Below are 24937 nucleotides of genomic sequence, written 5' to 3'. Positions count from 1 at the left end.
CAGGAGCAATAAGGGTACCACGAGGCACAGGGAGTGAGGCATTATTTCGATGGAGGGGGTCTAAATGTATCTCTCATTTTGGTAATAATTTAAAGTTGATTTCAAATTTCAAACTTCGATTCTTTAATAAGTGAAAAATATTTAGGAAAATTATTGTACAGAGTGTTATTCTGCAACTGTGGTATATTTAAAAGATTGCGATATCTTATGGCTATGAAAAGTAGAATTTGGAATGCTAGATAGTAGCTCTGTTTCACACTTGCTAGATTTTAAAGCCCCGAAAAGCTTCTGAAATTTGCATTTCTTCCTAACGAGGCACAGCCAACCCAGAACGGATCACTTTCTTTTTGAAAGGGGCAAGCAAGATCTTGGAAAGAAGTCTAATTGCCAAAGCTTTTTAAATAGTGTTTCTACTGCAGTTTAAAGCCATTGATTCAAAATTGAACCATGTGCAGAACTTGGAAACCTCTACTTTAAAAAATAAGCCTCTCCATCCTCTGGGATGCTTCAAGCAATCACTCACTAATGGGAAAAACAGCATCTCCGCTTGATGTGAACCAAAATAATCTGTTCCGTCTGTTTAGCAGCATTAAGCATTTCTCACATCGATAAAGTCATTTAACTGCTTGCAGTGCTGTAAAAAATGTATTGCCTTCACACATTTAAATGTTACTGATCTAATGTTAATATCAGACAAATATATCCTCAGTAAATACAAAAAGCAGTTTTCAAAGGATAATGTCATTTATTAAAGAGGACAAAAAAACAAAACAATCCAAGCCAATCTGGACCTTTTTGTAAACCAAATTCCCCTCTACCAAATACCCGGTTGTACCACCACCACCAACTGCCATCAATCATTTGTAATAACTGGTTATGAGTCTTTTACATCATTATGAAGGAATCCAGGTCCACTCTTCTCTGAAGATTTGTTTTAATCCAACCACATTGGAGGGTTTTTGAGCAGGAACCGTGTGTGTAAAGTCATATTACAGCATCTAAATCAGTTTTACATCCAGTGTTCACTCTAAAGTCTTAGTTTTATTTTTTGGGGGGAGGAGGGCATGCTGGTCCACTTTAGATCATTGTCTTGCCACATAACCCAAACGGTTCTTGAGCTTGATGGCTGGACATTCTCACCCTGCAAGAAACTATAATTCATGGTTTCATCATCGATGAGCTGTCAAGGCCCTGAAGCAGCAGGATGAGTAGATATATTCTTGGAATAATTTTGGTAGATTGGCCACTCCTGGGAAGGTTCACAACTGTTCCATGTTTCCTCCATTTCTGGATAATAGTTCTTGGGAGTCCCAAGGCCTTTAAAATGACTTTATTACCCTTTCCAAACTGATGTCAATGCTGTGTTTCTCATCTGTTCGCACATTTCTTTAGATCACAGCACGATGTGTTGCTCTTTAAGCCTACAGCATGTTGGCAGACAGTTTCTATTTGACCAATTTCTTGATCAAAACTATATGGCTGTGATGATATTCAACCAGAGAAGGAGGTGAATTTAAGGTACTGCATGACATATCAAGTAATTTTACAAAGTTGTGCAGCAATCAAATACCTTGGGAAAGATTAATAAAGTTTACCAATAAAAGTGGAAAAGTTTCCCAGTATAAACTGATAGTGTTTACACTTATAAAATAGACTAAATATCACAAGATGTGTACTACTTTGTACACTCAAATATATTTGTTTCCATTAGAGAAAACTGATATTTGAAATATTCGAAAGACCTTTACTTAGGTCAAAGTTAACATTTTAAATAGGAGAGTATGTGGATGGACTGTCAGATGTTGGTATATTTTTTTTATAGACCTACTACAGATGGTGGTGATATCATGGTGTGTAACTGTAACAGAAGAAGTTTTTTCTCTCCGAGCAGTCTCTGGCCTCCATGCTGCCAGCGCTGGTCTTGGATAAGACCCCACAGTGTCGCCCTCTTGTGGGGCAGAGCGGTAGGTCAGCGTGCAACATGTCTGCTCCGTTCACCCACAGCCAATCACCAGCCAGGAAACGCAGGCCGATCCACACCTACAGGAACAACCGACGAATCAGACTTAGAAATTAGCAAAGCTATTATAAAGATTAACATATCCATGTTTTTCTTTTGAACCCCTAAAATCTAATATGTGTATTTAGGAGGGAATCTTAGGAAATTACAGCTGGAACAAGAGTTGCGAAAACTACTGAAACATTAGACAAAGGTTGCATGTATTCAGCTGAAATGTTTTCTCACCCAAAATTTGACTTTCAACTGGCAAGCATCAACTGCTCCATTTTAACCCCTAAATGTTATAATTCTGCTGAAAATGATCATTTATAAATCAACTTTTTTATTCTAAGCATGCATGTGAAAAGGAAATTATTTTATTATGTTTTTGTAGTGATGGAACCAGGGCAACCCTAGCCCAAGTGTCTTTTCCAGCTTTCTGAAAATAATCTTAAATAATACATAAAAATATTACCATGGGCAAAATTGTCAGGTTGGCATTTCCGGTTAATAACCCTGACTCCCTGAAGTTATTCACAGTTATACAATAAGTGTTTAATTTTAAAGAACATAATTTAATTTGAGAATTACACATTCAATAGATATTGCATTAAACAGTGAAATTAGGAACTATTGGGAATATTTTGTTTATCCTCCTTTTGCTTTAAGAGCATCCAGATTTTTTTCCTCATGTCTAAACTGATTTATTTTGAAGTTGTTGTACTTCGTGTAAATAAAGAAATCTGTTTTAAATGGACAGTACAAGGTTGAAGTACATCATTGGTTCGCATTCAATAATACGGCTGGTTCCTGAAGGGTTAATAATTTTGACCCTGCTATTTTTAGGTTTTTGTGCGGAATAATTGTTTCTAATTGAAAACTAAACATAAATGTCTTAGGTGTGTTTTGGAGTCTAAACAAATCTGTTTAAAAAAAAAACAACTGTATTCTGTTCAACAGCATGTGGAAAATACAAAGAAATAAGGCTTTCAAAGGGAGGATCATTTTACAAGTCAGAAATAACAGAAACACAAACCGCTTCTAAACAAGTCTCATAAAATCAAATTTGCTTCCATTACCATATCCGGGTACGAAACTTATTTATCCACAGTAAACCCACCTCCACAGATTCAGCTCTCATAACCTTGTTCATAATGAAGTCAAGTTCGTCCTGGGGTTGCAGGCTGAGGAAATTGTAGCGAACGTTGGTGTTTGTGAGTGAACTGAGCCCTCTGCAGTGTTCCAGCGCCTCTTCCCAACTTTTGTTCTCCTTTACGAGGACCACACTATGTTCGATGCAAATGAAGGGTAGAAGATCATCACAGTTTTGGGAAGCCATTTTCTTTGTCATTGAGGAGATAGACCCACAGTCACCGTTGTTTTTCGGCTCGCCTGCTTGCCAGTTTCTATAGTTTGACTCTTCCCAGGTCCAGTTCCATGATGCTCCTGTGACAGATTCCAAAATGTATTTGCATGTTGAGTTCAACACAAAGTAATGCACACTGGTAAGGTTCCAGGAAAATGTGTTATATACTGTATGTAAACCCTAAGACAGGTCATGGAGGAAAGTTGTGGAGAACCTTAAAGCAGGGTTAGCTTTTAAAACACTATTCTAAGCTTTGAACGTCTAACATTCTAGGATTTCCTTCTTTCATCTCCGGAACATTACCAAAATTAGAAATATCCTGTCCAGGAGTGACGCTGAAAAACTAGTCCATGCATTTGTTACTTCAAGGCTGGACTATTGTAATTCTTTACTATCAGGATGTCCACAAAATGCAGTTAAAAGCCTTCAGCTGATTCAAAATGCGGCAGCAAGAGTTCTGATGAAAATTAAAAAGAGAGATCATATTTCTCCTATTTTAGCTTCCCGTTTAATCCAGAATATAATTTAAAATTCTCCTCTTCACATATAAAGCCCTTAATGATCTAGCTCCATCATACATCAGAGATCTGATTGTTTCATACGTTCTTAACAGAGCACTTCGTTCTCAGACTGCAGGTTTACTGGTGGTTCCTAGAGTCTCTAGAAGTAGAATGGGAGGCAGATCCTTTAGTTATCAGGCTCCTCTCCTGTGGAACCAGCTCCCGCTTTTGGTCCGCGAGGCAGACACCCTGTCTACTTTTAAGGATACACTTAAAACTTTCCTTTTTGATAAAACTTATAGTTAGAGTGGTTTAGGTTATCCTGAGCTATCTCTGTAGTTATGCTGCTATAGGCTTAGGCTGCTGGAGGACATAATGACCACTTTCACCCTCTTCGCTACGTTCTCACACTACTCTCCAATTTTGCATTATTTGCTGTTATTTCAGTTTTTAACTTTATGTTCTCTCTCTTTTCTCTTCCTAGAAGCTACACCTGGCCTGGCTCTGTGTCTACCTGTGACACCTTTCTGGAGAGGGGCATTGTCCAAGCTTCTGCTGGCAAGAACTTCATGGTCACCCTCTACCGATGATCCACATGGCCGTCTTTCAGTGTTTAAACCTTTCTCTCTCCTAGACATGGGAATTGACTAACTCTGTGCTCTCTTTCAGACTCTATCCTTGAAAAGTGGCTCAAAGTTTATCTGTTCTGTCTTTCTAGGTGAAACGACTAAAGGAGCTACATCCATTAACATTTACTTTTCCTTCCCATAGAAAGTACTCCTGGATCAGTGCTTCTTTGTTCTCTTTGTGTCTCTGCTCTGTTCTCTCTAACTCCCAGTCGGTCGTGGCAGATGGTCGCTCACAATGAGCCTGGTTCTGCTGGAAGTTTCTTCCAGTTAAAAGGGAGTTTTTCCTCTCCACTGTCGCTACATGCATGCTCAGTATGAGGGATTGCTGCAAAGTCAACGCCAGTGACTGTCCACTGTCTCTACATACTCATCCAGGAGGAGTGAATGCTGCAAGTCACTGACTGGATGCAATCTGCTGGGTTTCCTTAGACAGAAAAACTTTTTATCCAATTTGAATAAATAACTGAATCCGACTGCACTGTTGGATGGTTATGATTAATGTTGGAATGTATGTACCTGACTTTTGTGAAGTGCCTTGAGACGACATGTGTTGTGAATTGGCACTATATAAATAAACTGAACTGAATTGAACAGAGCTCTGTTCAGTTTTTCCATCTCAACATGGAAAGAGGCACAACCGCAAACCTACCAAGACATGGCCTACAGTGACTGGCTGAGCTAGAAGAGCATTAATAAGAAAAGCAGCAAAGAGGTCTATGGATAATCTGGAGGAGCTGCAGCGATCCACGGCTCAGCTGGGAGAATCTGTTAAAAGGAACGCTGCATGTAATGCCCTCCACACATCTGGCCTTTTACAGCCAAGTGGCAAGAAGAAAGCAATTGTGAACAAACAAAACAAGTCGAGTCATGACAAGTCATGCAGGGGACACAGCAGACATGTGCAAGAAGGGGCTGTGCTCAGATCAGACTAGATTTTTTTCCCCTACATGTAACACCATGTGAGGTGAAAAATTAAAAACCTGAACACACATTCTCACGGTGAAAAAAGAAGAGTTATGTTGACTTTCACAGGAGCTCACCGTTCAGTCCGACAGCTGAAATTGACTTAGGGGAGCCATTTACAAATGCATGCCACACTTTTCAGATTTTTATTTTTAAAATAATGTTATATTATGTCATGTATTATTTCACTTTGTTCAAAATATATAAAACGGAAATTACAATAGAGCAATAAGATTTGAACATACATATGCAAGAACAACATTGAGAACTTTTAGTATCTCTGTCCAAGGTGTGACCTTTGGGATGGATTAGGTTCCCGGCCCTCTGTCCTTAATGTTTAAGATGCGTCTCTGCTCCAGCACACCTGGTTCAAATCATTATATTACCTGCTCAGTACTAAGAACTACAGAAGCATGTTAAATATATATAAAAAAAAAAAAGAACTTATAACCAGGAAATCACAATCATTGCCATGTTGGTGTAGCATGAGGGTGCAGATAAAAGAGCCTGAGGTTTATCCCAATTCTGTTGAGCATGCTATGTAATTACCGTTATATCAAAGCAAAAACAAACTTTCTTATGCATTTTGTTTTACAATAATCTATGATAAAATCCCAATGAAATATGTAGAAGTTTGAGGTTGTAACATGACAGCATGTGAAAAAAAAAAACCAAAGGGGTGGTAATGACTTGTAGAGGCACTGTAAATATACATCATAATCAATTTTTTTTAAATCATTTACCATCTCTTTGTAGTCCAATCCAGACGGGAAATTCCTGCTCAATGAAGACGTTTTCAAAATAGGAGCTTGAAAAACTGACCAGATCTCTGTAGTGAGACTTGCAGTACTGCAGAGCCTCTGGCCAAGTCTTTGCCACTGGTATGAACTCATAATGCCTGTCAATGTAGTACTGCCGACAAATGAAGAACCAACGGGCTCCACAATCTTGGACATAGATCCTTTAAAGAGAATAATGATTGACTGAGGATCGTCATTCATTGAATCATATTTTCTACATTTTAGGAAACAGAATTCAACAGAATGTTGCTGTAGTCACAGTGTAGTTGTTTCCATGAAAAACTACCCTCCATTTTCTGTTAAAAGATTTGAGCTTTTAAATTAACCCATAACATTTTATAAACACCATTACTGAACTTAGTTTTGAAAGCTGATGTTCAGAAAGAGGAGACGAATTGTCTGATCTGACGCAAAAGGTTGGCGTGAACAAAAAACATGTGCAAACTGGTTTGCATGTGCAAAGCTGATCTTTAAACCAGGTGCAAATCGAATTGCATGTGTAAAATTAGCAGAACATAACACAAACGTGCAAATTTATGGAAGGAGGAAATGCCAATATAATCCCTTACCACCCGCAATGCGATTTATCAAATCTGAAACAGATTGTGGGTGCTGTTTTTACATCTGTATTTAGCACATTTGAAAGCCAGGTGTCAATGGATCTTTTAACAGTACAAAGATCCAGAACATATTACCAAATCAACACAGAAATTATTCACATGGCCAGAGCCAACTCAGTCTGCAGAACTAACTCTCAACATTTATGGGCTGAGCTGAAGACAAGAGAGCTACAGAGAGGACCCAGGACCATCTAGATTTTGCAAAGAGGAATGGTCCAAGATTTCCCCCTCTAAGCTCCAACCTTGTGAACTGGTATATTTCGAACATCTGTTCCAGGCAAGCCATTAAGAGTGGCGGGAGTTGTATTGATAATCAGAATCGGAGCAAAAGATGGGATTTGATTTATCAGTAATATTTCTAATAGTCAATAAAATCTAAACCAGAATTTTATTTGCTGTAGTTCACCTGTAGAGCTTTGATACATCTGACATTTAAAAACTGTTATTTAAACTTAAAGAGTGTTGTGACATTACCTTTTCTCATTGTACTTAACCACAGCACAGTTTCCAGTGGCATTTGCCATGTTATCTTGCCAGTAATAAACATTGTAGTTTTCACCATCAGACCAGACCCAGTTGCTTCCCTGTGACTGGCTTGGGTCTCTGTGCAGACCAATCCAGGAGTAATACTCATTAATGGAGAGATTTTTTATATCGGACTCAGTATAGATGGTGGCCAAGTCAGTGAATTCGCTGTAAGGATTAAAAAAAAACTAGGTCAATTGTATTTGTGAAGAAAAATGCCAGAATACAACATGGGCATGCTGTTGCTTATAGTTAGCCAAATGTATGATCAAGTGCATTAGTGAAATCATGTGGGGTTTTCTTTGACCAAGTTGAAGCAGATCAAAAATAGACATTGAATATTAAGCTTTATCTTAATGTAGATTCAGAGATGACTTGTCAGTTGCAAAGCTGATGTTTTGAACATGTCTGAGGCATTTTGGGTTTTTTGTTTTGTGTAGCAGATGCTTTCAGAGTTCAGTTTGGGACATCACTGTGGCATTAAAACCAACATCTGGAAGGACCAGCAGAAATCCAATCTTACTATTATTGTTACATTCTCATCAGTAATATGGAAAAATGATTGTATCAAGTTCAGAAAGAATGGGGTAGTTTTATAGTTCAAATAGGTGGTTGCCTGCTCTCCAATGTCCTTTTTAAATATACATATTTCACATGAGATCACTTGTCAATCAAATGGACCTCAAAGTAACAAAGCAATTCCAACAAACAAAATTGTTATAACATGAATAAAAAAGAAGCCAGTTAGGGTTAAAGACTTCATAAAACAGCAAGATCAATCTTCAAAGTGAGGAAACAGATCAGCTTTAGAGCATTGTTATAACAGGATGGTAAGCAACCAGCATGTCTTGTAAGTAAGACATATCAAACCCTCCTGGTCTTCGCATGTAATCAGTTTTTCTTTTACTGATTTCTGAACAATAGGAGCATAAATGTGATCAAGTTTTGTGGTTTCAGTAAAAAGTAATGACTGAAATCATCTGGCTAATTTATTAAATAATCTTATATTGGCTTTGCATCCAACAGGAGCATGTAAAGGGAAATAGAACTGAACCAAGCCCAGAACTTTGTGGTACACCATTACAGATTCTTTTGAATCAAGAGGACACATAATAAATGCCAAACGGAAATCTGTAAATCTTTAAACCACTGCAAAGCAGTACCATGGCACTAATTAGAAGCTCCGGCTCTAGAAAGTACTAGCTTTGACACAACATGATTGAAGCCATGAAATGGTAAAGAATCAAGGTTTTTGTAAAGTTAATAATTGGACAACTAAACACATACAATAAAATGCATTCCAATAGCTTTTTTGACAATTTAGCCATTTTTCATTTACTCTCTTTATATCATCAAATGTCAATTAAAGTATGCCTAAACATTAAGGAGATGAACCTTACCGCCTGCAGTAGCTTTGGGCATCCTTCCAGCTGAGAACAACTTGAATGGGTTTGTAAAAATTTTTCACCACAGATCCCAGGCCAAATACAACACTACTGCTGCTGCTGACGAGGAGGAGAATCAGGGGTCCAAAGAGGCTGCTCTTCATCTTTAAAATCCTGTTTTAAACAATGTGCTTTGACTTAGGCAGGGAATTAGTCAAACGTGGACCAAATTTATATATTACTAGTAAAGATGAAAAACCAAAAAAAATGGAAATAACCCCAATTCAGTTTAAGAGCTAAACCCCAGCTAATGAAATAGTAAAAATGGTTAACTGCTATAATTACTTGAAGGAATGTTGCAGTTAAATGGTGCAATTACCTGTCCAGATTCTTTCAGCTGCCACTTCTTGAGGAGGTACCAGCTTCTACTAAGCCTCTTGCCTCATTTAAGAAGATGCTCATCAGAGACAGAAGTATCACACCCATCTTAATCCAATTTAACAAAATATTTGACTTCTGATTTACCTGCAGGCCTAAACTACAAAAACATTTTGCTCAGGTTTGAATGAGCAGGCAAATAAACCAAAGAAGATTTCCTGTTCTGTTTCTGCAAATCACCAATTATATGGAAGTGGGTTCATAATGTTTTAATGTTAAATTAGAAGCAGTCTGAAGACAAATGGACAAATTCAATGTTTCTGACTTATAATCTATTGAGTTATACATTCTGTCCTTAAATGTTTGCAGTAACAACAAACATGGTAAGTATGGGATTTTGTATTTGGCAAACCATCTCAACACAAACCATTTAACATTTGAAGATACAAAGAGGAAAACAACTTAAGTTTAGGAATTACTGGAGAAACGTTTCCCTTCTGTAAACTAGTTAGTTCAAAATGTTAGTTTACCTTGTCAAAATGTCAGTTCCAGAAGCACTCCCTCACAAAACTGAGGGGGTGCTTCTGAACTGAACCTTCTCCATAGTCCCACAACTGCTGTACCCTCAACCGACCTAGTATGCTGGGTTCTGCTGAATGTGGTAGAGCAATCATATGGATGACCAAGAAAAGAGCAAAGGACTGAGTATACATCCCAGAGGAACTCCAAAGCTCAGTTTGGTGGAGTCGTCGCATCTTCCAGAGGTTGAGGGTGAAGGGCTAAGTAAAACCAATCAAAGTGTGAATAAAAATAACAATGTATAAAATAAAAATATGGAAGGTGCATCTTAACTTTCAAGAGTCCCATCTGGGAGTAGATAGAGGATTTTTTTCAATTTTTCTGAAAAACACGTTAAGTTTACTCCTACACCAAGATTATGATATACAGGTCCTTCTCAAAATATTAGCATATTGTGATAAAGTTCATTATTTTCCATAATGTCATGATGAAAATTTAACATTCATATATTTTAGATTCATTGCACACTAACTGAAATATTTCAGGTCTTTTATTGTCTTAATACGGATGATTTTGGCATACAGCTCATGAAAACCCAAAATTCCTATCTCACAAAATTAGCATATCATTAAAAGGGTCTCTAAATGAGCTATGAACCTAATCATCTGAATCAACGAGTTAACTCTAAATACCTGCAAAAGATTCCTGAGGCCTTTAAAACTCCCAGCCTGGTTCATCACTCAAAACCCCAATCATGGGTAAGACTGCCGACCTGACAGCTGTCCAGAAGGCCACTATTGACACCCTCAAGCAAGAGGGTAAGACACAGAAAGACATTTCTGAACGAATAGGCTGTTCCCAGAGTGCTGTATCAAGGCACCTCAGTGGGAAGTCTGTGGGAAGGAAAAAGTGTGGCAGAAAACGCTGCACAACGAGAAGAGGTGACCGGACACTGAGGAAGATTGTGGAGAAGGGCCGATTCCAGACCTTGGGGGACCTGCGGAAGCAGTGGACTGAGTCTGGAGTAGAAACATCAAGAGCCACCGTGCACAGACGTGTGCAGGAAATGGGCTACAGGTGCCGCATTCCCCAGGTCAAGCCACTTTTGAACCAGAAACAGCGGCAGAAGCGCCTGACTTGGGCTACAGAGAAGCAGCACTGGACTGTTGCTCAGTGGTCCAAAGTACTTTTTTCGGATGAAAGCAAATTCTGCATGTCATTCGGAAATCAAGGTGCCAGAGTCTGGAGGAAGACTGGGGAGAAGGAAATGCCAAAATGCCAGAAGTCCAGTGTCAAGTACCCACAGTCAGTGATGGTCTGGGGTGCCGTGTCAGCTGCTGGTGTTGGTCCACTGTGTTTTATCAAGGGCAGGGTCAATGCAGCTAGCTATCAGGAGATTTTGGAGCACTTCATGCTTCCATCTGCTGAAAAGCTTTATGAAGATGAAGATTTCATTTTTCAGCACGACCTGGCACCTGCTCACAGTGCCAAAACCACTGGTAAATGGTTTACTGACCATGGTATCACTGTGCTCAATTGGCCTGCCAACTCTCCTGACCTGAACCCCATAGAGAATCTGTGGGATATTGTGAAGAGAACGTTGAGAGACTCAAGACCCAACACTCTGGATGAGCTAAAGGCCGCTATCGAAGCATCCTGGGCCTCCATAAGACCTCAGCAGTGCCACAGGCTGATTGCCTCCATGCCACGCCGCATTGAAGCAGTCATTTCTGCCAAAGGATTCCCGACCAAGTATTGAGTGCATAACTGTACATTATTATTTGAAGGTTGACGTTTTTTGTATTAAAAACACTTTTCTTTTATTGGTCGGATGAAATATGCTAATTTTGTGAGATAGGAATTTTGGGTTTTCATGAGCTGTATGCCAAAATCATCCGTATTAAGACAATAAAAGACCTGAAATATTTCAGTTAGTGTGCAATGAATCTAAAATATATTAATGTTAAATTTTCATCATGACATTATGGAAAATAATGAACTTTATCACAATATGCTAATATTTTGAGAAGGACCTGTACAGCTCATAAGATTCAACTTCAAACTCCTCTCTGAAAACAGCAACACCACAATAGCGTGATATTGTTTAGGGCATTTACCATTTGGAGACTACATTATCGTCTGTTTACTATGACACCATTTTGTCGAGCTTAAGGAGTATAATATTACAAGAATGATCACTCTGCAGATCACAAAATTTTCTTAAGCTTTAATCTGGGGTTTGATTGCGAGAATCTAATGTTGAATGAAATGTTGAATGTTTTAAACAAAGGTTTTTATAAATCCAAATTTAAACTAATTAGCAAAAAATGTGTTTTACTTAGTATAAATAAAGAAATAGACAACATTTAAAGATGACATTCAGCTCAACTGAACCATACCTCTGCATATTTTATTATGAATCAATTTAAATGCTTTGAAACCTTTTATAGCAGCAATCACATTTCAAGTAACCTCCATATTACATCTGAAATGAAAAAAAAGCAGTTAAGTTTAACAGTCTTTATACATTTATCTCACAATGAGTTCTTGCAGGGCAACATCTACTACTTTCTGTATTTTTCAGAGGTAAGAACTATGTATGCTGACCTGGGTTGGACATGCTCCTCTCGAGCATCTTCAGAGTTTCACCGGTCAACATGTGAAGCTCGTCCTGTAGCCGGCAATGGCCGTCTAGAGTCAGGTGCCAGAAACAGGACTTCCTCTTTCCCTCTTTGCAAAACTGGTTGCAGGTTTTACGGAAGCTGCTGCTGAAGCACAAATTGTGGCGGATTGTGTTTTTCCAGCCGTCCGGAGCTGTCTGAAAGAAGGGGAAGTGTTCTCTGGGAGAGCAAAGAAAGGGGTGTAAGGGGTAGTAGCATCAAAATGTTTTTTGAAAAAGGCCATGATGGACCACAATGCAAACTGTAAACCTTTTCCAGTACATTTCAGAGATTACAGACGAAGCCTGCTTGCTGATCGATTTGTGAAAATGATGTTGGATGTTCCACGCACCATTTGGAGACCAGGGAATGCGGTGAAAGCATTTGCAAAAAATTGTTTTCCTATAAGAAAAATCTACAGAAATTGGCATATTTTTGTATTCTGGTGACTTTATTTTTCATTCAAAAAGGATAAAACTAAAATTTTTCAGACCCACATTATGCACTGTGCAACAAATTCAAAAGATCAGAAACTACTAGTTAAATGTGAGTAACTTATTGCCAACTTAAACAACACTTTTCTCATTGCAAAGTGTGACAGTGGAAGATGGGGCATTTCCTCTTTAAAGGGAATCGGTGTGACTGCATTTATTCGGCTCTCTAATCCTGACCTGGTAAAATTGTAAATCTGCTGGACTTTGAGGCTCCCGGTTTGGCTGCTCTTGAGAGCCAGAGCAATGAGAATGCAATAATTCACTGGTGGACGAGGCCAGCATCCTGGCTTCAGGGACTTCAGGTCCTGGGAGAGGTGAGAATAAAACGAAAGCAAAGAAATAACACCTATCGGATGTGAATTTAACATTTTCAGAACATATGTTGTTAGAGACCTAAACAGGAATCTTGAATGTTACTGGGGGTCATCAGGAAAAGAACATCTTTACTGACATTTAAGATCAACAATCCAGGTATGGTGGCTAATCTGCAACTTAAAGCATTTTTACTTTGACATTGATACCCTGGTTCATGTTACTGACATTAATTGAATTCTATGTTTTTGTGACCTTTTTCAATAAAATATTGCCACCTCCCCTTCCAATGTATCCACAAAAACAAACACGTTGCGAATTTGCATGTAAATTTCCACCTATCACGGTTTAGATCCTGAGAAAGCTGATGTCCTCACCACAACTTTTGTGATCCTCCCCTTGCGTCTGGTCCTGGCTGGTCGACTGGGGCCTTCTTCTTTCTTCATCTGAAAGTTCAAATTGTGGCAGTGAAAGGCAGTACCATACATTAAAATTCATAATCATGTCTCAAATAAGCATTTAACTGCGTTGTTTGCAGATGACATCTAGACATTTTTGTGTTGCATGATTAAAAGGTAGGACTGTACTTAATGCCTGCCGTGTGAGCCGCATTTCATATACTGACAAGCTTCTTATTGTCACTTCAGTCTGAAATGGGGTCCATCTCCTGCAAGACTTGGGACTGGAATAATTTAATCTTCTAATCTAAAGCTGCCAAGCAATAAATTTAAGTGCACACACCGTATTTTAGACAAACTTATTCCTATTTAACTTTTATTCATGAGAGCAAAGGCCGGTTGTAGCTGAAAATGAGAAAAGATTCCTCAGGTTGTGCTCTAACTGCAAAATTATGTTTAAATAAGGGGCTTATAAACCTCAGTCATTTAAAATATATACCCATACATACCTACACACATTCATGTCAGACAGCAGGAAATTCACCTGTTACCTCTACAGTCCTATGTACAGTGGTGAGAACAAGTATTTGATACACTGCTGATTTTGCAAGTTTTCCCACACATGTAGAAGTCTTGAATTTCTAATCATAGCTACTCTTCAACTCTAAGCGATGGAATCTAAAACAAAAATCCAGAAAAATCACATTGCGTGATTTTTAAGTAATTAGTTAGCATTTCATTGCATGACAAGTATTTGATACATCAGAAAAAACAAAACTTAATATTGTTGGTACCGAACACAATGTTTCTGTACAAGCTTTGGTTCCAATTACAGATATCTATATTTTTGACGAGGTTTGCACACACTGCAGCAGGGATTTTGGACCACTCCACCATACAGATATTCTCCAGATTCTTCAGGTTTCAGGGCTGTTGCTTGGCAATATGGACTTTCAGCTCCCTCCAAAGATTTTCGATTGGGTTCAGGTCTGGAGATTAGCGAGGCCACTCCAGGACCTTGAGATACTTCTTATGCTATTTTATCCCTGATGTTCTTACACAACTCTCTGCTCTTGGCCATTGTGGAGAGGTTGGAGTTTGTTTGAGTGTGTGGACAGGTGTCTTTTTTCAGATAACAAGTTCAAACAGCTGCAGTTAAAACAGGTAATGAGTGGAGAACAGAAAGGCTTCTTAAAGAAGAACTAACAGGCTTGTGAGAGCCACAATTCCTACTGGCTGTTAGGTGATCAAATACTTATGTCATGCAATAAAATGCAAATTAATAAAAAAGAAAATTTAAATAAAAACAATTTAAAAAAAAAAATCACACAATGTGATGTTCTGGACTTTTGTTTTAGATTCCGTCACTCACAGTTGAAGAGTACCTATGATCAAAATGAAAGACTTCTACATGATCTGCAAGTGGGAAAACCTGCAAAATCGGTAGTGTATCAAATACTGGTTCTCCCCACTGTACATTTAGAAGCAGGTAGTGGTGCCTGCTCTATAGCGTCATCATTTTTGTCAACAGATTCATCATAGTAATTTATGAGACCAACCATGGACTGAACAGTAGGGGTCAAAACCATAGCCTTGTGGTGTTCCAGAGCTGATGGTTTTGGTGTCCAATGCATGATTTCTAAGCAAACATCTGTTCAAAAGGACATCAAGAACCCAGAAACAGATGTTACACAGTACAGACAGCAGGGGTAGTTTAAAACATGCTAAAGCCTACAGCCATTTATCAATTACAATTTTACATGTAACGTTTTATGATGGGTAAGACATCAAGAACACAGAACGATGGCAGAGGATGTTACCATATATTTAGCTGAGGAGGAAACGGAAAGCAACCGTCCCTCCTGATGGGGACATATTGGTAAATCTGATGTAGATGGACCCTGCATCTCCCCAGGCTCCAACTGAGGCAACTGGTTAACATGTGTAGTTTTAGGCTGCAGCTCAGCATCATTCTGGGTATGTTGGATTGAACAGGCAATGCTGGGATTCACCAAAAGCCACAGGTTTGGTTTAACAAATGTATCTAATGAAGAGGGAAAAAGAAAAACACATTGCACAATGAGTCTTTCAGAGGCAAAACACAAAAGTGCCCCCAATGAGGTAGCAATTATAAAATCTAAAAATGATACCTGGTGCTGTAACAACTAATGTATAAAAACGGTCAATCTGACCACTTTATTTTTCATCAGGACCAACCGAACATTAATTATCTTTGTAATTTTTCATAAATGCAATCTAGCAAACTTTATGGATGCATTATTTGTGGTGAAGCAGAGAATAGATTCAAAATAAGTGTTTCTGAAAAGGGTTTGTTAATGACAAAAATTGAGCAAAAGGTTTGCTTCTCAGGAAACTCACCTGATGTTTTATCGTACCAAATGAATTCATCTTTTCTTTTCGAGGCCCTTGCAGAAGGTCTTTGAGCCACATATTGGTCATTCAGTTTGTCATCTGTCAGAGATTAAAAAAACCTCACTGACACACATATTAATGAATTAAGTACTTTGCACGAAAAGAAACCAATCAGACTTCTAAGTTCTCACTGTGTTCCTGAATGCTTCTCTGTGTTGTATAACCAAAGATTTTTCTGTGCTGTTTCTATCAATGTCTGAGGGACAATTGTTCTTTAATATACAGTTAAAAAAAAGTGTTCACCATGATAAATTTGGTCAGTGGTAGTAGCCAGTTTCAGCTCTTTTTCCATGTCCCAGTCCGTCAGACCCACAGAGCAGTGCAGGTCAAAGAATCGCGCATTGATTTTCAGCTGGAAAGTCATACTTGAATCTGTTTCAGAGGGTTTCTTCCTCTCCGATGAGGACAGGGAATCTGAGGCCTGCAGGCTGTTGATTCAGCAGCTGGAGCAGAACTGCTTGATTGGACCCAATCAGATCTAACAGAGAGCAGCCTGTTGCTGAACGGAACCAATTCAGGCTCAGGCTGTTTTTTGTAAATTCATTTAATTTGGGTTTTGATCTTGCTTAAACAATGAGCTACTAATTTATGTGGTTTATTTGCAGCAAAAATCAAGCATCCCTTTTTTCCACTGAAAAACCACATGAGAAGATTACAGCACCTAATATGGATTTTATCTATCTATCTATCTATCTATCTATCTATCTATCTATCTATCTATTGCTATCAATCTGGAAACAAAACTTGCTGGGAATGTTTCCGAAGAAAATCAAATAACAAGAACAACTGCTTACATATGTGAGATTGTGAGAGGAATCATTGCAGTGACAGGTGTTAAAATGTTCCTGAAGACCTCATTTGGTCACTTTAAGAAAATATTAGATATTTTAAATATGTCTACTATAATTGTACAGCTTAACATTTGAAGTACATAAACTGATCATATCAGTTTATCAAGAAACCTTTGGACAAAATACCCCAAGCAAAACATATTTTGTTGGATGACAATATATGCTTCATCCTACAGCCAAAAAGACTCAACATCTCACCCAACATGAACGGTTTTAGTGTGATGGGAGGACGGAGAACACGGAAAAAGCCCCGGTAGGTTTAAGGAAACATGATTTTTATCAGAAATACCCCACCTGGAGGTTTTTGAATGCAACACCACCTATTCAGAAACCTAAATACAAAATAAAATAAAAATAGATACCGAGGATTTCTACGTTTTCTTTTCAGTGCACTTATCAAGAAGAAATCATTTTAATGTTTGAAGAAGTCATCTTTTAACTTGGTTCTGAATATGATTAATATAAACACCATCAGCCTGGTCTGACCACATAAAACTGACATCTTCAGTAAACATCATTAATCCTGATCACATAACTCTGGTGGCTAAATAACGAGTCAAAGCCGTTCCATTTTGTCAGACCTGCTCCTCAGTCTGTTTATTGTCACATCTATAATGCACATTTCACAACAGATCAAAACATTCATAAATCAAGTTTTATACAGAATGAGAACACAAAATCATATAATCATCTTTAAATATCTATATATCCTGTAGAGTTTAAACAATGTCTTTCATATAGCCACTTAGTTCATGTACAGAAACATCACACACAGCCAGGAGTGGCTTCAACAAAGACTACAGCTCCATTCTTATTGTAATATTTACCATTAATCTATTTGAACCGTAAATCAGACTCATTTGTGTCACTCATTTTTGTAATAACCAGACATGCTGACAAACACTAATGCTTGAACATAAATAAATAAGAACTCTGAAGTACTGACCAGCAGAGGAATGTTTTCATGTACATTTGCTTTGAGCTGAATATTTATTTAAATTTGTGTTTTTAATCATGTTATAAGATAGGAGGAGAACAACAATCAGAAAAAGTCCTCTTGTGATTGGTTAACTTGAAGAAAGAGAAATGAAAAGCTTCCCTAAACTGAAGCGTGCCGGCTTGATTCTGGTTTTAATAAATTGCAAATATCAGCTTGAGTTTATTTTACCAGCTGAAGGATTAGGAGGAAAGGCGTGTTGCGTGAAGCACACTGGGCTCGGAAATGTTTAAACAATCCCACACAAGTATTTGAAAGTCAAATGGGTTCAAAACAGGGACCAAACGCCTCTGGTGAACAACACTCAGATGATTCTTTTAGAGCACAGAATTCACCATATAGAAAACCGATTATGAGACTATTTCAAAGCCAATTCTGGACCCGGGTTTCAGATTCTTTACCACCAGACTGTGACTAGAAATCACATGAAATGACAGAGGGAAGAAGATGGGAAGAGTGTGGGGAACTACAAGCTCAAAATATTGGAATGTAGTTGTCGATTTTGGCGCGGTGCCGCTGGGCGATGCACTCTGCAATCCACACGATATTCCTGCACTCCTGCTCCTTCAGCTTGACGTAGGCGTAGAAGACGCTGAAGTGGAACTGGTTGAGGAAGGCCAGCTTGTTCAGCTTCACCTGCAAGTGTCAAAAAGGACAAAAAGGACATGAGGACTTTTTGTAGAAATGTAAAAAAAAAATAAAAAGTTTATTGTATTTATAACATTTTTATGTGTTATTACATTTTTTCCCTTTTTATAATTAAAAAAGTTAAATTTTCCAACATTTATCTTCCTCCTGGTAAATAAACTTATAAATTGTGACATTTAAAGTCATTAGCAGTCATCGACTGGCATTTACCAGCCAATTATAATCTGTTTATTTCTCTTCTGCTCTCTTTGATCACATGTCTGAACTTTCATAAAAGCTGCTTTCATTGACATTTTTTATTTTAGTTGCCAGAAAGCACAACGAGTGAAATTCTGAATCATTAAGGCCACGTCCCTGTTTTTGGCAACCCTTAAAAGCACAATAAGATTGGTTTTCCACTTTGATAAAATCCTGATTCTGTTTAAAAACATCAGCTTCCAAAATCTTCACTCACATCATTTAAAGATCAAATCTGTGCTGCTATCTTGACTCAACTTAACTTTATGTGTGTTCAAGAGTTACAAATGACCGAATACGTTAAGGTGTGATTACACTGACCTGCAAACTCTTATTCCTTGCATCAGACTCCTCCACAGTAACAGTTTAAATGCTTAGGGCAAGAGCTTTCAGGTCAGATTTTTTCATTTAAAACAAAGAGGCAGAAGAACAGGAGTCATTATCTGGGACTGGGTCGTGGGGGCAGCAGACTTAGTAGAGACACCCAGATGTCCCTCTCCCCAGACACCTCCTTCGGCTCCTCAGGGGGGAGCCCAAGGCCAGCCAAGAGACAAAATCCACTGGTCCCCAAACCAGACCCCCTCCGGGCCTTGACTGCACCTAGAAATCCTGTCCATAAAAGTTATGAACAGGTCCGACTTAGTGCCGGCAATGCGAACCAAATTCCTGCTCCGCTTGTACAGAGACCGGATGACCCATTAAAAAGGGCTCCTGACTCCGTACTCCTGGAGCACCCCCCACAGGGCATCACGAGGGACACAGTCGAATGCCTTCTCCAGGTCCACAAAACACATGTGAACCAGTTGGGCAAACTCCCATGAACCCTCGAGTACCCTGTAGAGGGTATAGAGCTGGTCCAGTGTTCCACGGCCGGGACAAAAACCACACTGCTCCTCCTGAAGCCGAGGTTCGACTATTGGTCGGACTCTCCTCTCCAATACCCTGGCGTAGACCTTACCAGGGAGGCTGAGGAGTGTGATCCCCCTGTAGTTGGAACACACCCTCCGGTCCCCCTTCTTATGAAGGGGGACCACCACCCCAGTCTGCCAGTCCAGAGGCACTGTCCCCGACGCAATGTTGAAGAAGCGTGTCAACCATGACAGCCCCACAACATCCAGAGACTTGAGGTACACAGGGTGGATCTCATCCACGCCCGAAGCCCTGCCACCACGGAATAATTTTCAACCAGTGACTTTTCAGAATGCATTCAGATGCAGTGCTCTGTTTTCAACACAATGTCTTTACAACACCGTTCCATAGGAACCAGACAGGATTTCTCCTTCACTGTCACAGGTCACCATGAAGGAGACAGCAGAACAACCATTTTAGAACAGTAACTGTGTTCAAGATTGTGTATATTTTGCACACTGGAAACACATAACCTATCAGAAACAGAAGCTCGTACCAACTAGGTCATCAACATTTAGCTAAACTAAAATAGGGTCATCATTAAGAGTTATGGGCTCCGTCTGCTTTATCTCTGCCTGCTGGTTCAACCACTTAATCAGTGTGAAAACGTCAAATGCAGTTGGAACGGCTGGTTACCAGCATTAAGGTACACCACAGTTATAAAACCACTAAAATTAGTCTCATGCTTACAGTTAGGAGAATATCATAATGCAATGTAGACCCTCTCCCAATCAAAGTGTGCATTGCTGGTTAGCTGGCTGAAAGCAGGCTACATTTCTCCCTCACTGACAGGAAATATTAGGAAATATGTCAGGTCTCAAAAAACAGATGGTAGACCAGCAACCATCACTCATATTAAGGTCCATAAAGCTCAGGTCTATTTGACACAGCGCTGCATAGACCTGTGATATTACACAAAGTTAAAACCTGCAACAGTAAACCTGAGAAACACAAAAGCAATGTGGATCTCAGAACAGATTGATAACAGCAACAATCGAGACTTAAAAAAGGTAAATGAAATCAGAGCTGCTCTAACTGACATGACCATAATTATTAATTCACTAGAAAATGTGACTGTTTGTGGTGTTAAAGCAGCAAAAAGAAACAGTAATAAATTTTTTTAATTAATGGTAATTTTTGCATGATATAAAAAAAATTAGAAATTTTGATTCTTATGACTTTGGAATAAAATCAAATATGGCTACTTATGAACAACCAAACTGGCAGGCCAATTTCCTTAATTTAGTCCGTAGTTGCCTTCAGTCACCTTTTTCTTGTAAAACTCTCAGTCCCATGACTGTGATTCAGGACTGATGAACAGTTCTCAGAATGAGCCAGCTCCTCTAAAAGGGATGTAATGACTCACCTCATGCTCAAAGAAGCGGTCCTCCAAGGTTTTATCTCCTGGGTTGCTCCCGGCGCCTTCGAACAGCAGTTTGTATTCCTGAAGACAGGGAAAGAAAAGAAAAAATAACACTACTTATAAGTATATATATATAAAAACAAATGTAAAAAAAAAAGCGATGGAAACATGTGGGGAGTGAGACAGCAACCCCTGGTGGACCTACTCTGGATTAATTAGCTGTCATATTTATTTCTAATGATGTTTGATATGAATAAATTCAGATTTTTTGCTGTGTTAAGAAAAGTCCAACTTCTTTTCTAGAAAGAAATGCAAATTAAAAAACAGTTTCCCAGCCACTAAAACAAACCATTTACATTAAATTAAAACTATTTCACCAGTAAGATTTTGTTCTATGTTAATAACTCCCCCCTGCTGTAAAGTTAAAAAGGAAGATAATGTTGATCCTTCTTCAAAAGGAGAAAAGCACACAATGAAGCTCGTTACAGATTTAACCAACAGGTGATATTATTTTACTGAAGGTTATTGGACTTACAGGATAATAATCAGCAACAGCCTTGACCTGCTCGTAGTCATCGGCATGGGCCAGTTGGGCCAGACCTTCTGGATAGAGCTTGCCGCAGTGAGGGAAGAGCTTGGCTCGGTCTTCTTTGGACAACTCTGTACCGAATGAGTTGATGGTGATGATAAAAGCTCTTCTGTCAGCCTCAAACTGCAGCAGAAACAGATACAAATAAAATAAAAGTGAGTCTGTGCATTTAGACAAACAAGGAGGACACAAGATCTATTCAGCTCAAATACTTTAAAGCATCCTTTGTACTTTATTCTGTAGGTTTCTTTTATATGTGGCAAAAGCACCAACAACTTGATTGCTGAGTTATTATTTTTGCATGTTTTCATCACAGACTCACCTCCAGTATTGGACACATAGTGTCAGCAGTCGTTCCTCCTAGGTTAGAACAGAACTTATAGAAAGCTTCCAAGTAAGCCTGAAAAAACAGAAACCTGTTTAGGAACTCAAACTGTTACTATGATGTTCTGTAAATAGGTCTGTCAATTCACACAGATAAAGTTTAGTCCATATTTTATCAGTTAAACTGGATGACAAATAAAGCCCAATTATCAGTGTGATAAGAGGGTTTACCTTGTAAAGTGTGTTACGAATGATTTCGATGTTCATTTCGTCCAGGTCCTGCTCAGATATACAATCCTGGAAGAATGCAGCTGGACAAAAAAAATAATTATTATACTTTTTAGGCTTTTTTATAATCAACATGAGACATTACTCAACAGTTTTTCTCAGTCGGTGAGTTCATGTAGCCTTACATACCCAGAGGTGTATCCACCAGGATGGCATTGTAGAGCTCAGCGGGGGTCTGAGCGATGTTGACCGCCTCCATCTGCTCGAAGCTGCCCAGCGGGTGACACTTTGGTACCAGTTCAGAGATGGCCCTCTGGTGCAGGGTGCCCGTGATCAGCAGGATGACGTTATCAATCATATAGCTGTACCTACAAACCACAAGAACCTGAATTTTAGAAATGTAGTTTTTATGCGTTTACAGCCAAGAAATAGGTTTAAATAAAACTAAAATGTATTTTAATCTCTCTGGTGCTCTTTACAAAGATAATTGGTGTTAATCAGCAAATCTAGATTTTTAAATTAGTGCTTACTTCTTGTTTGTTGAATCTCTGTTTTGAACATACATTGCAGAATGTCACTTAACTGTTCCTGTAACTGAAAGACAAGTAACCAGTCAGAAGTACTGTTGGAACAGATTTCCACTTACGTGATAAAATCCATAAAGCTGGCCAGAGGTTCGTACGACTGGTTCCTCATGTGGCGAAACTCCACCACCATCTTCTCCTTCAGCTTGTCGTCAATAACGGACACGGTGAGGGGGGACGCCTCGTTGGCGAGGAAGCTTCCATAGTCTGTGCTCTGAAGATGGAGCTTCAGGTCTGCAGGGGGAAACACATGGAGAAAATAAGATGATTATAATACCCTGGGTGGCATGAGAATGTGCTTCTATGAACAATTTTAAGCAATTCGTCAGATCATCTGTTAATAAAAATGTATTCGGAGCCAAAGAAAATCTGACTGAGCTGAATCCTGAAAAATGTATTTTCCAAGCTTCTCTAGGTGCAAAGTTACTACTTTAGCTTGAAGTGAAGCAACATTTTTTTTTAGACATTTTTTATTAGTAAATTATTCATAAATATGAGGAAGATAAAAATGCTGTATTAATCCTAAATTTAACTTTAGGGACTAAAATACTTGTTCCAATAGATACTCTATACAATAGGTTGCTGCTAATGATGCACCAGATACATACCCACACTTTATGTGCTGAGGTTCTTGTCTTTATTTAACAAAGTTCTTTCATTACGTGTTCAATCGTGAATTTTGAGTTTTTTTCTGCCATCAATACAGATTCATGAAGAGTGACGGGAGTTATGTTGTTAAAAAATTGGTCATAACACAGAACTTGAATCGTTCCATTTGATCCATCAATCAAAGTATGAATGTGAAGAACATCTCCACACATTTTAAAGGCTTTTATGATTACTTTAATTGTGCATAATTTGCACTTACAGAGCTTTGTTTTAACAGTTAAAAGGCACATACTAAACCCCACAATTCTGAAGTATTTATTGCATTTAGTTTTAATGCACACTGACATAATATCTTCATAAAAAAGTATTTATAATAAAGCATATGTCATTTCACCTCATTTAACTGAGATTTAAATGACATTAGGAAATCTACTTGGTTAGAAATAAAAGAGACAACTGAAGCAGCAATACGAGTACGTTTAGCATCATAAATAAGAGATGGACTTAGGAAAACTGAAAAGATATTTGATAAATGCTAACATGTAAACAAACTGACAGGTTTAACAGGTGCATTGATTTTTAAACCCAATAAAAACGCCAATGAAAAAAATAAACAGGGAATGGGTATTTTAAAAGGGGCTTGACGCCACAGTGTAAAAGCTGCCTTACTTCCTCTAAAAAAAAACAACATTTAAAAATCTCGGGAACGTGTTCCTATATTCGGTGTTAACAGACAATCGCTAGCTAACATTCAGATGCTAGCATAGACGAAAGCAAAGTTCCACGATCGTTTGACGTTTTCAGCAAGAATTGTTATTCTGTGTTTAATGACGAATACAAATAACCAAATAAATAAAACCGAGTCACCATAAGAGCAGTTAGAAGCCCTAATTTCCTCAACCCGAGGTAAGCTAACCTATTGAGTATTGAGACCGCTGGTGTTAGCTTTCAGCCGTTAGCTTCAGTCTCCTTTAACTCACCTTCCAGAGTCTCACATTGAACCAGGTTTAAGTAATCGGCCTGGGACAGTATTCCGGCTTTGAATCCCCTGACCAGCCCCTCCAGGTAGCCATTATCGACGTTAAAATACAGCTCGGAGAAAGGCATCCTGGCCGACCGTCAGATCGTCGCTGCCGCTGCCGCTGGGAAACCGTCAGTCTTGCTAAGCGTCAGCTGACTGGACCACGTGACCATCATCTGATCCGTCACCTGCTTGTGCTCAACTTCGAGTAAACGGAGGCCGTGCAAATAACGCTCTCACAAGTCGAGCTAAAATCATCCATCTGTAAAATTATAGATTCTTTACTAAACAACAAAGACTGATGGTAGCCTCCAAACTGTAATATTTAGCCCGAGAACGCAGAAATAAAACAAAAATATGCAAAAACCAAGATTGGCCGGTAGGTGGCAATAATGTTCTCAATGCTTGCTGACTTTTTTCTTTCCAAGTAGTGCTTAATGATCGCCAAATAAGTGTGCACTCACTCTTAATGTAGTTCAGATTTAGTTTATTTCCAACCCGATTGGAAAATAAAAGAGTAAAAGCAACATATAACTATAATAAAAAAAAACACATATATAATCAACAGAGATTTCCTTCTATAAACATAGTATAAC

General features: G+C 38.6%; 3 protein-coding genes across 3 annotated transcripts; all 3 read right to left on the bottom strand.

Moving 5' to 3' along the window:
* Positions 1–800: 800 nt before the first annotated feature.
* On the bottom strand, positions 801–8951 carry LOC124866628 (C-type mannose receptor 2-like). Its single transcript, XM_047362504.1, has 5 exons — positions 8803–8951; positions 7352–7570; positions 6201–6418; positions 3120–3445; positions 801–2040 (listed from the first exon to the last, which is right to left on the bottom strand). The coding sequence occupies exons 1-5, from the start codon at positions 8949–8951 to the stop codon at positions 1846–1848; spliced, it is 1107 nt and encodes a 368-aa protein (XP_047218460.1). The 3' UTR covers positions 801–1845.
* A 3098-nt stretch (positions 8952–12049) lies between these two features.
* foxr1 (forkhead box R1) lies at positions 12050–16465 on the bottom strand. The gene is made up of 7 exons (XM_047363746.1): positions 16225–16465; positions 15928–16020; positions 15369–15592; positions 13528–13596; positions 13016–13143; positions 12292–12524; positions 12050–12169 (listed from the first exon to the last, which is right to left on the bottom strand). Exons 1-7 carry the CDS (start codon positions 16343–16345, stop codon positions 12141–12143), a joined length of 897 nt encoding a protein of 298 aa, XP_047219702.1. The 5' UTR covers positions 16346–16465; the 3' UTR covers positions 12050–12140.
* A 932-nt stretch (positions 16466–17397) lies between these two features.
* Positions 17398–24530, bottom strand: atp6v0d1 (ATPase H+ transporting V0 subunit d1). Its single transcript, XM_047362364.1, has 8 exons — positions 24301–24530; positions 22774–22945; positions 22317–22495; positions 22131–22210; positions 21898–21975; positions 21522–21698; positions 20990–21067; positions 17398–18465 (listed from the first exon to the last, which is right to left on the bottom strand). The coding sequence occupies exons 1-8, from the start codon at positions 24425–24427 to the stop codon at positions 18304–18306; spliced, it is 1053 nt and encodes a 350-aa protein (XP_047218320.1). The 5' UTR covers positions 24428–24530; the 3' UTR covers positions 17398–18303.
* Positions 24531–24937: the final 407 nt, after the last annotated feature.

This window comes from Girardinichthys multiradiatus, chromosome 4 (assembly GCF_021462225.1).
Source record: "Girardinichthys multiradiatus isolate DD_20200921_A chromosome 4, DD_fGirMul_XY1, whole genome shotgun sequence".
NCBI classification, from domain to species: Eukaryota; Metazoa; Chordata; class Actinopteri; order Cyprinodontiformes; family Goodeidae; genus Girardinichthys; species Girardinichthys multiradiatus.
This window is presented reverse-complemented; position numbering and strand designations above follow the sequence as displayed.

Coding starts and splice junctions, on each gene's coding strand:
- LOC124866628 (XM_047362504.1), bottom strand. CDS start 8,951: ATGAAGAGCAGCCTCTTTGGACCCCTGATTCTCCTCCTCGTCAGCAGC. Junction 6,419..7,351: donor GTTAAGTACAATGAGAAAAG/GTAATGTCACAA, acceptor TTCTCTTTAAAG/GATCTATGTCCAAGATTGTG. Junction 3,446..6,200: donor GATTGGACTACAAAGAGATG/GTAAATGATTTA, acceptor AATCTGTCACAG/GAGCATCATGGAACTGGACC.
- foxr1 (XM_047363746.1), bottom strand. CDS start 16,345: ATGACTTTCCAGCTGAAAATCAATGCGCGATTCTTTGACCTGCACTGC. Junction 16,021..16,224: donor CACTGACCAAATTTATCATG/GTGAACACTTTT, acceptor AATCTCTGACAG/ATGACAAACTGAATGACCAA. Junction 13,597..15,368: donor CCTCCTCAGCTAAATATATG/GTAACATCCTCT, acceptor TTGAACTTTCAG/ATGAAGAAAGAAGAAGGCCC.
- atp6v0d1 (XM_047362364.1), bottom strand. CDS start 24,427: ATGCCTTTCTCCGAGCTGTATTTTAACGTCGATAATGGCTACCTGGAG. Junction 21,976..22,130: donor TTCGTAACACACTTTACAAG/GTAAACCCTCTT, acceptor CTGTTTTTTCAG/GCTTACTTGGAAGCTTTCTA. Junction 18,466..20,989: donor ACCGCTTCTTTGAGCATGAG/GTGAGTCATTAC, acceptor TGACACTTGCAG/GTGAAGCTGAACAAGCTGGC.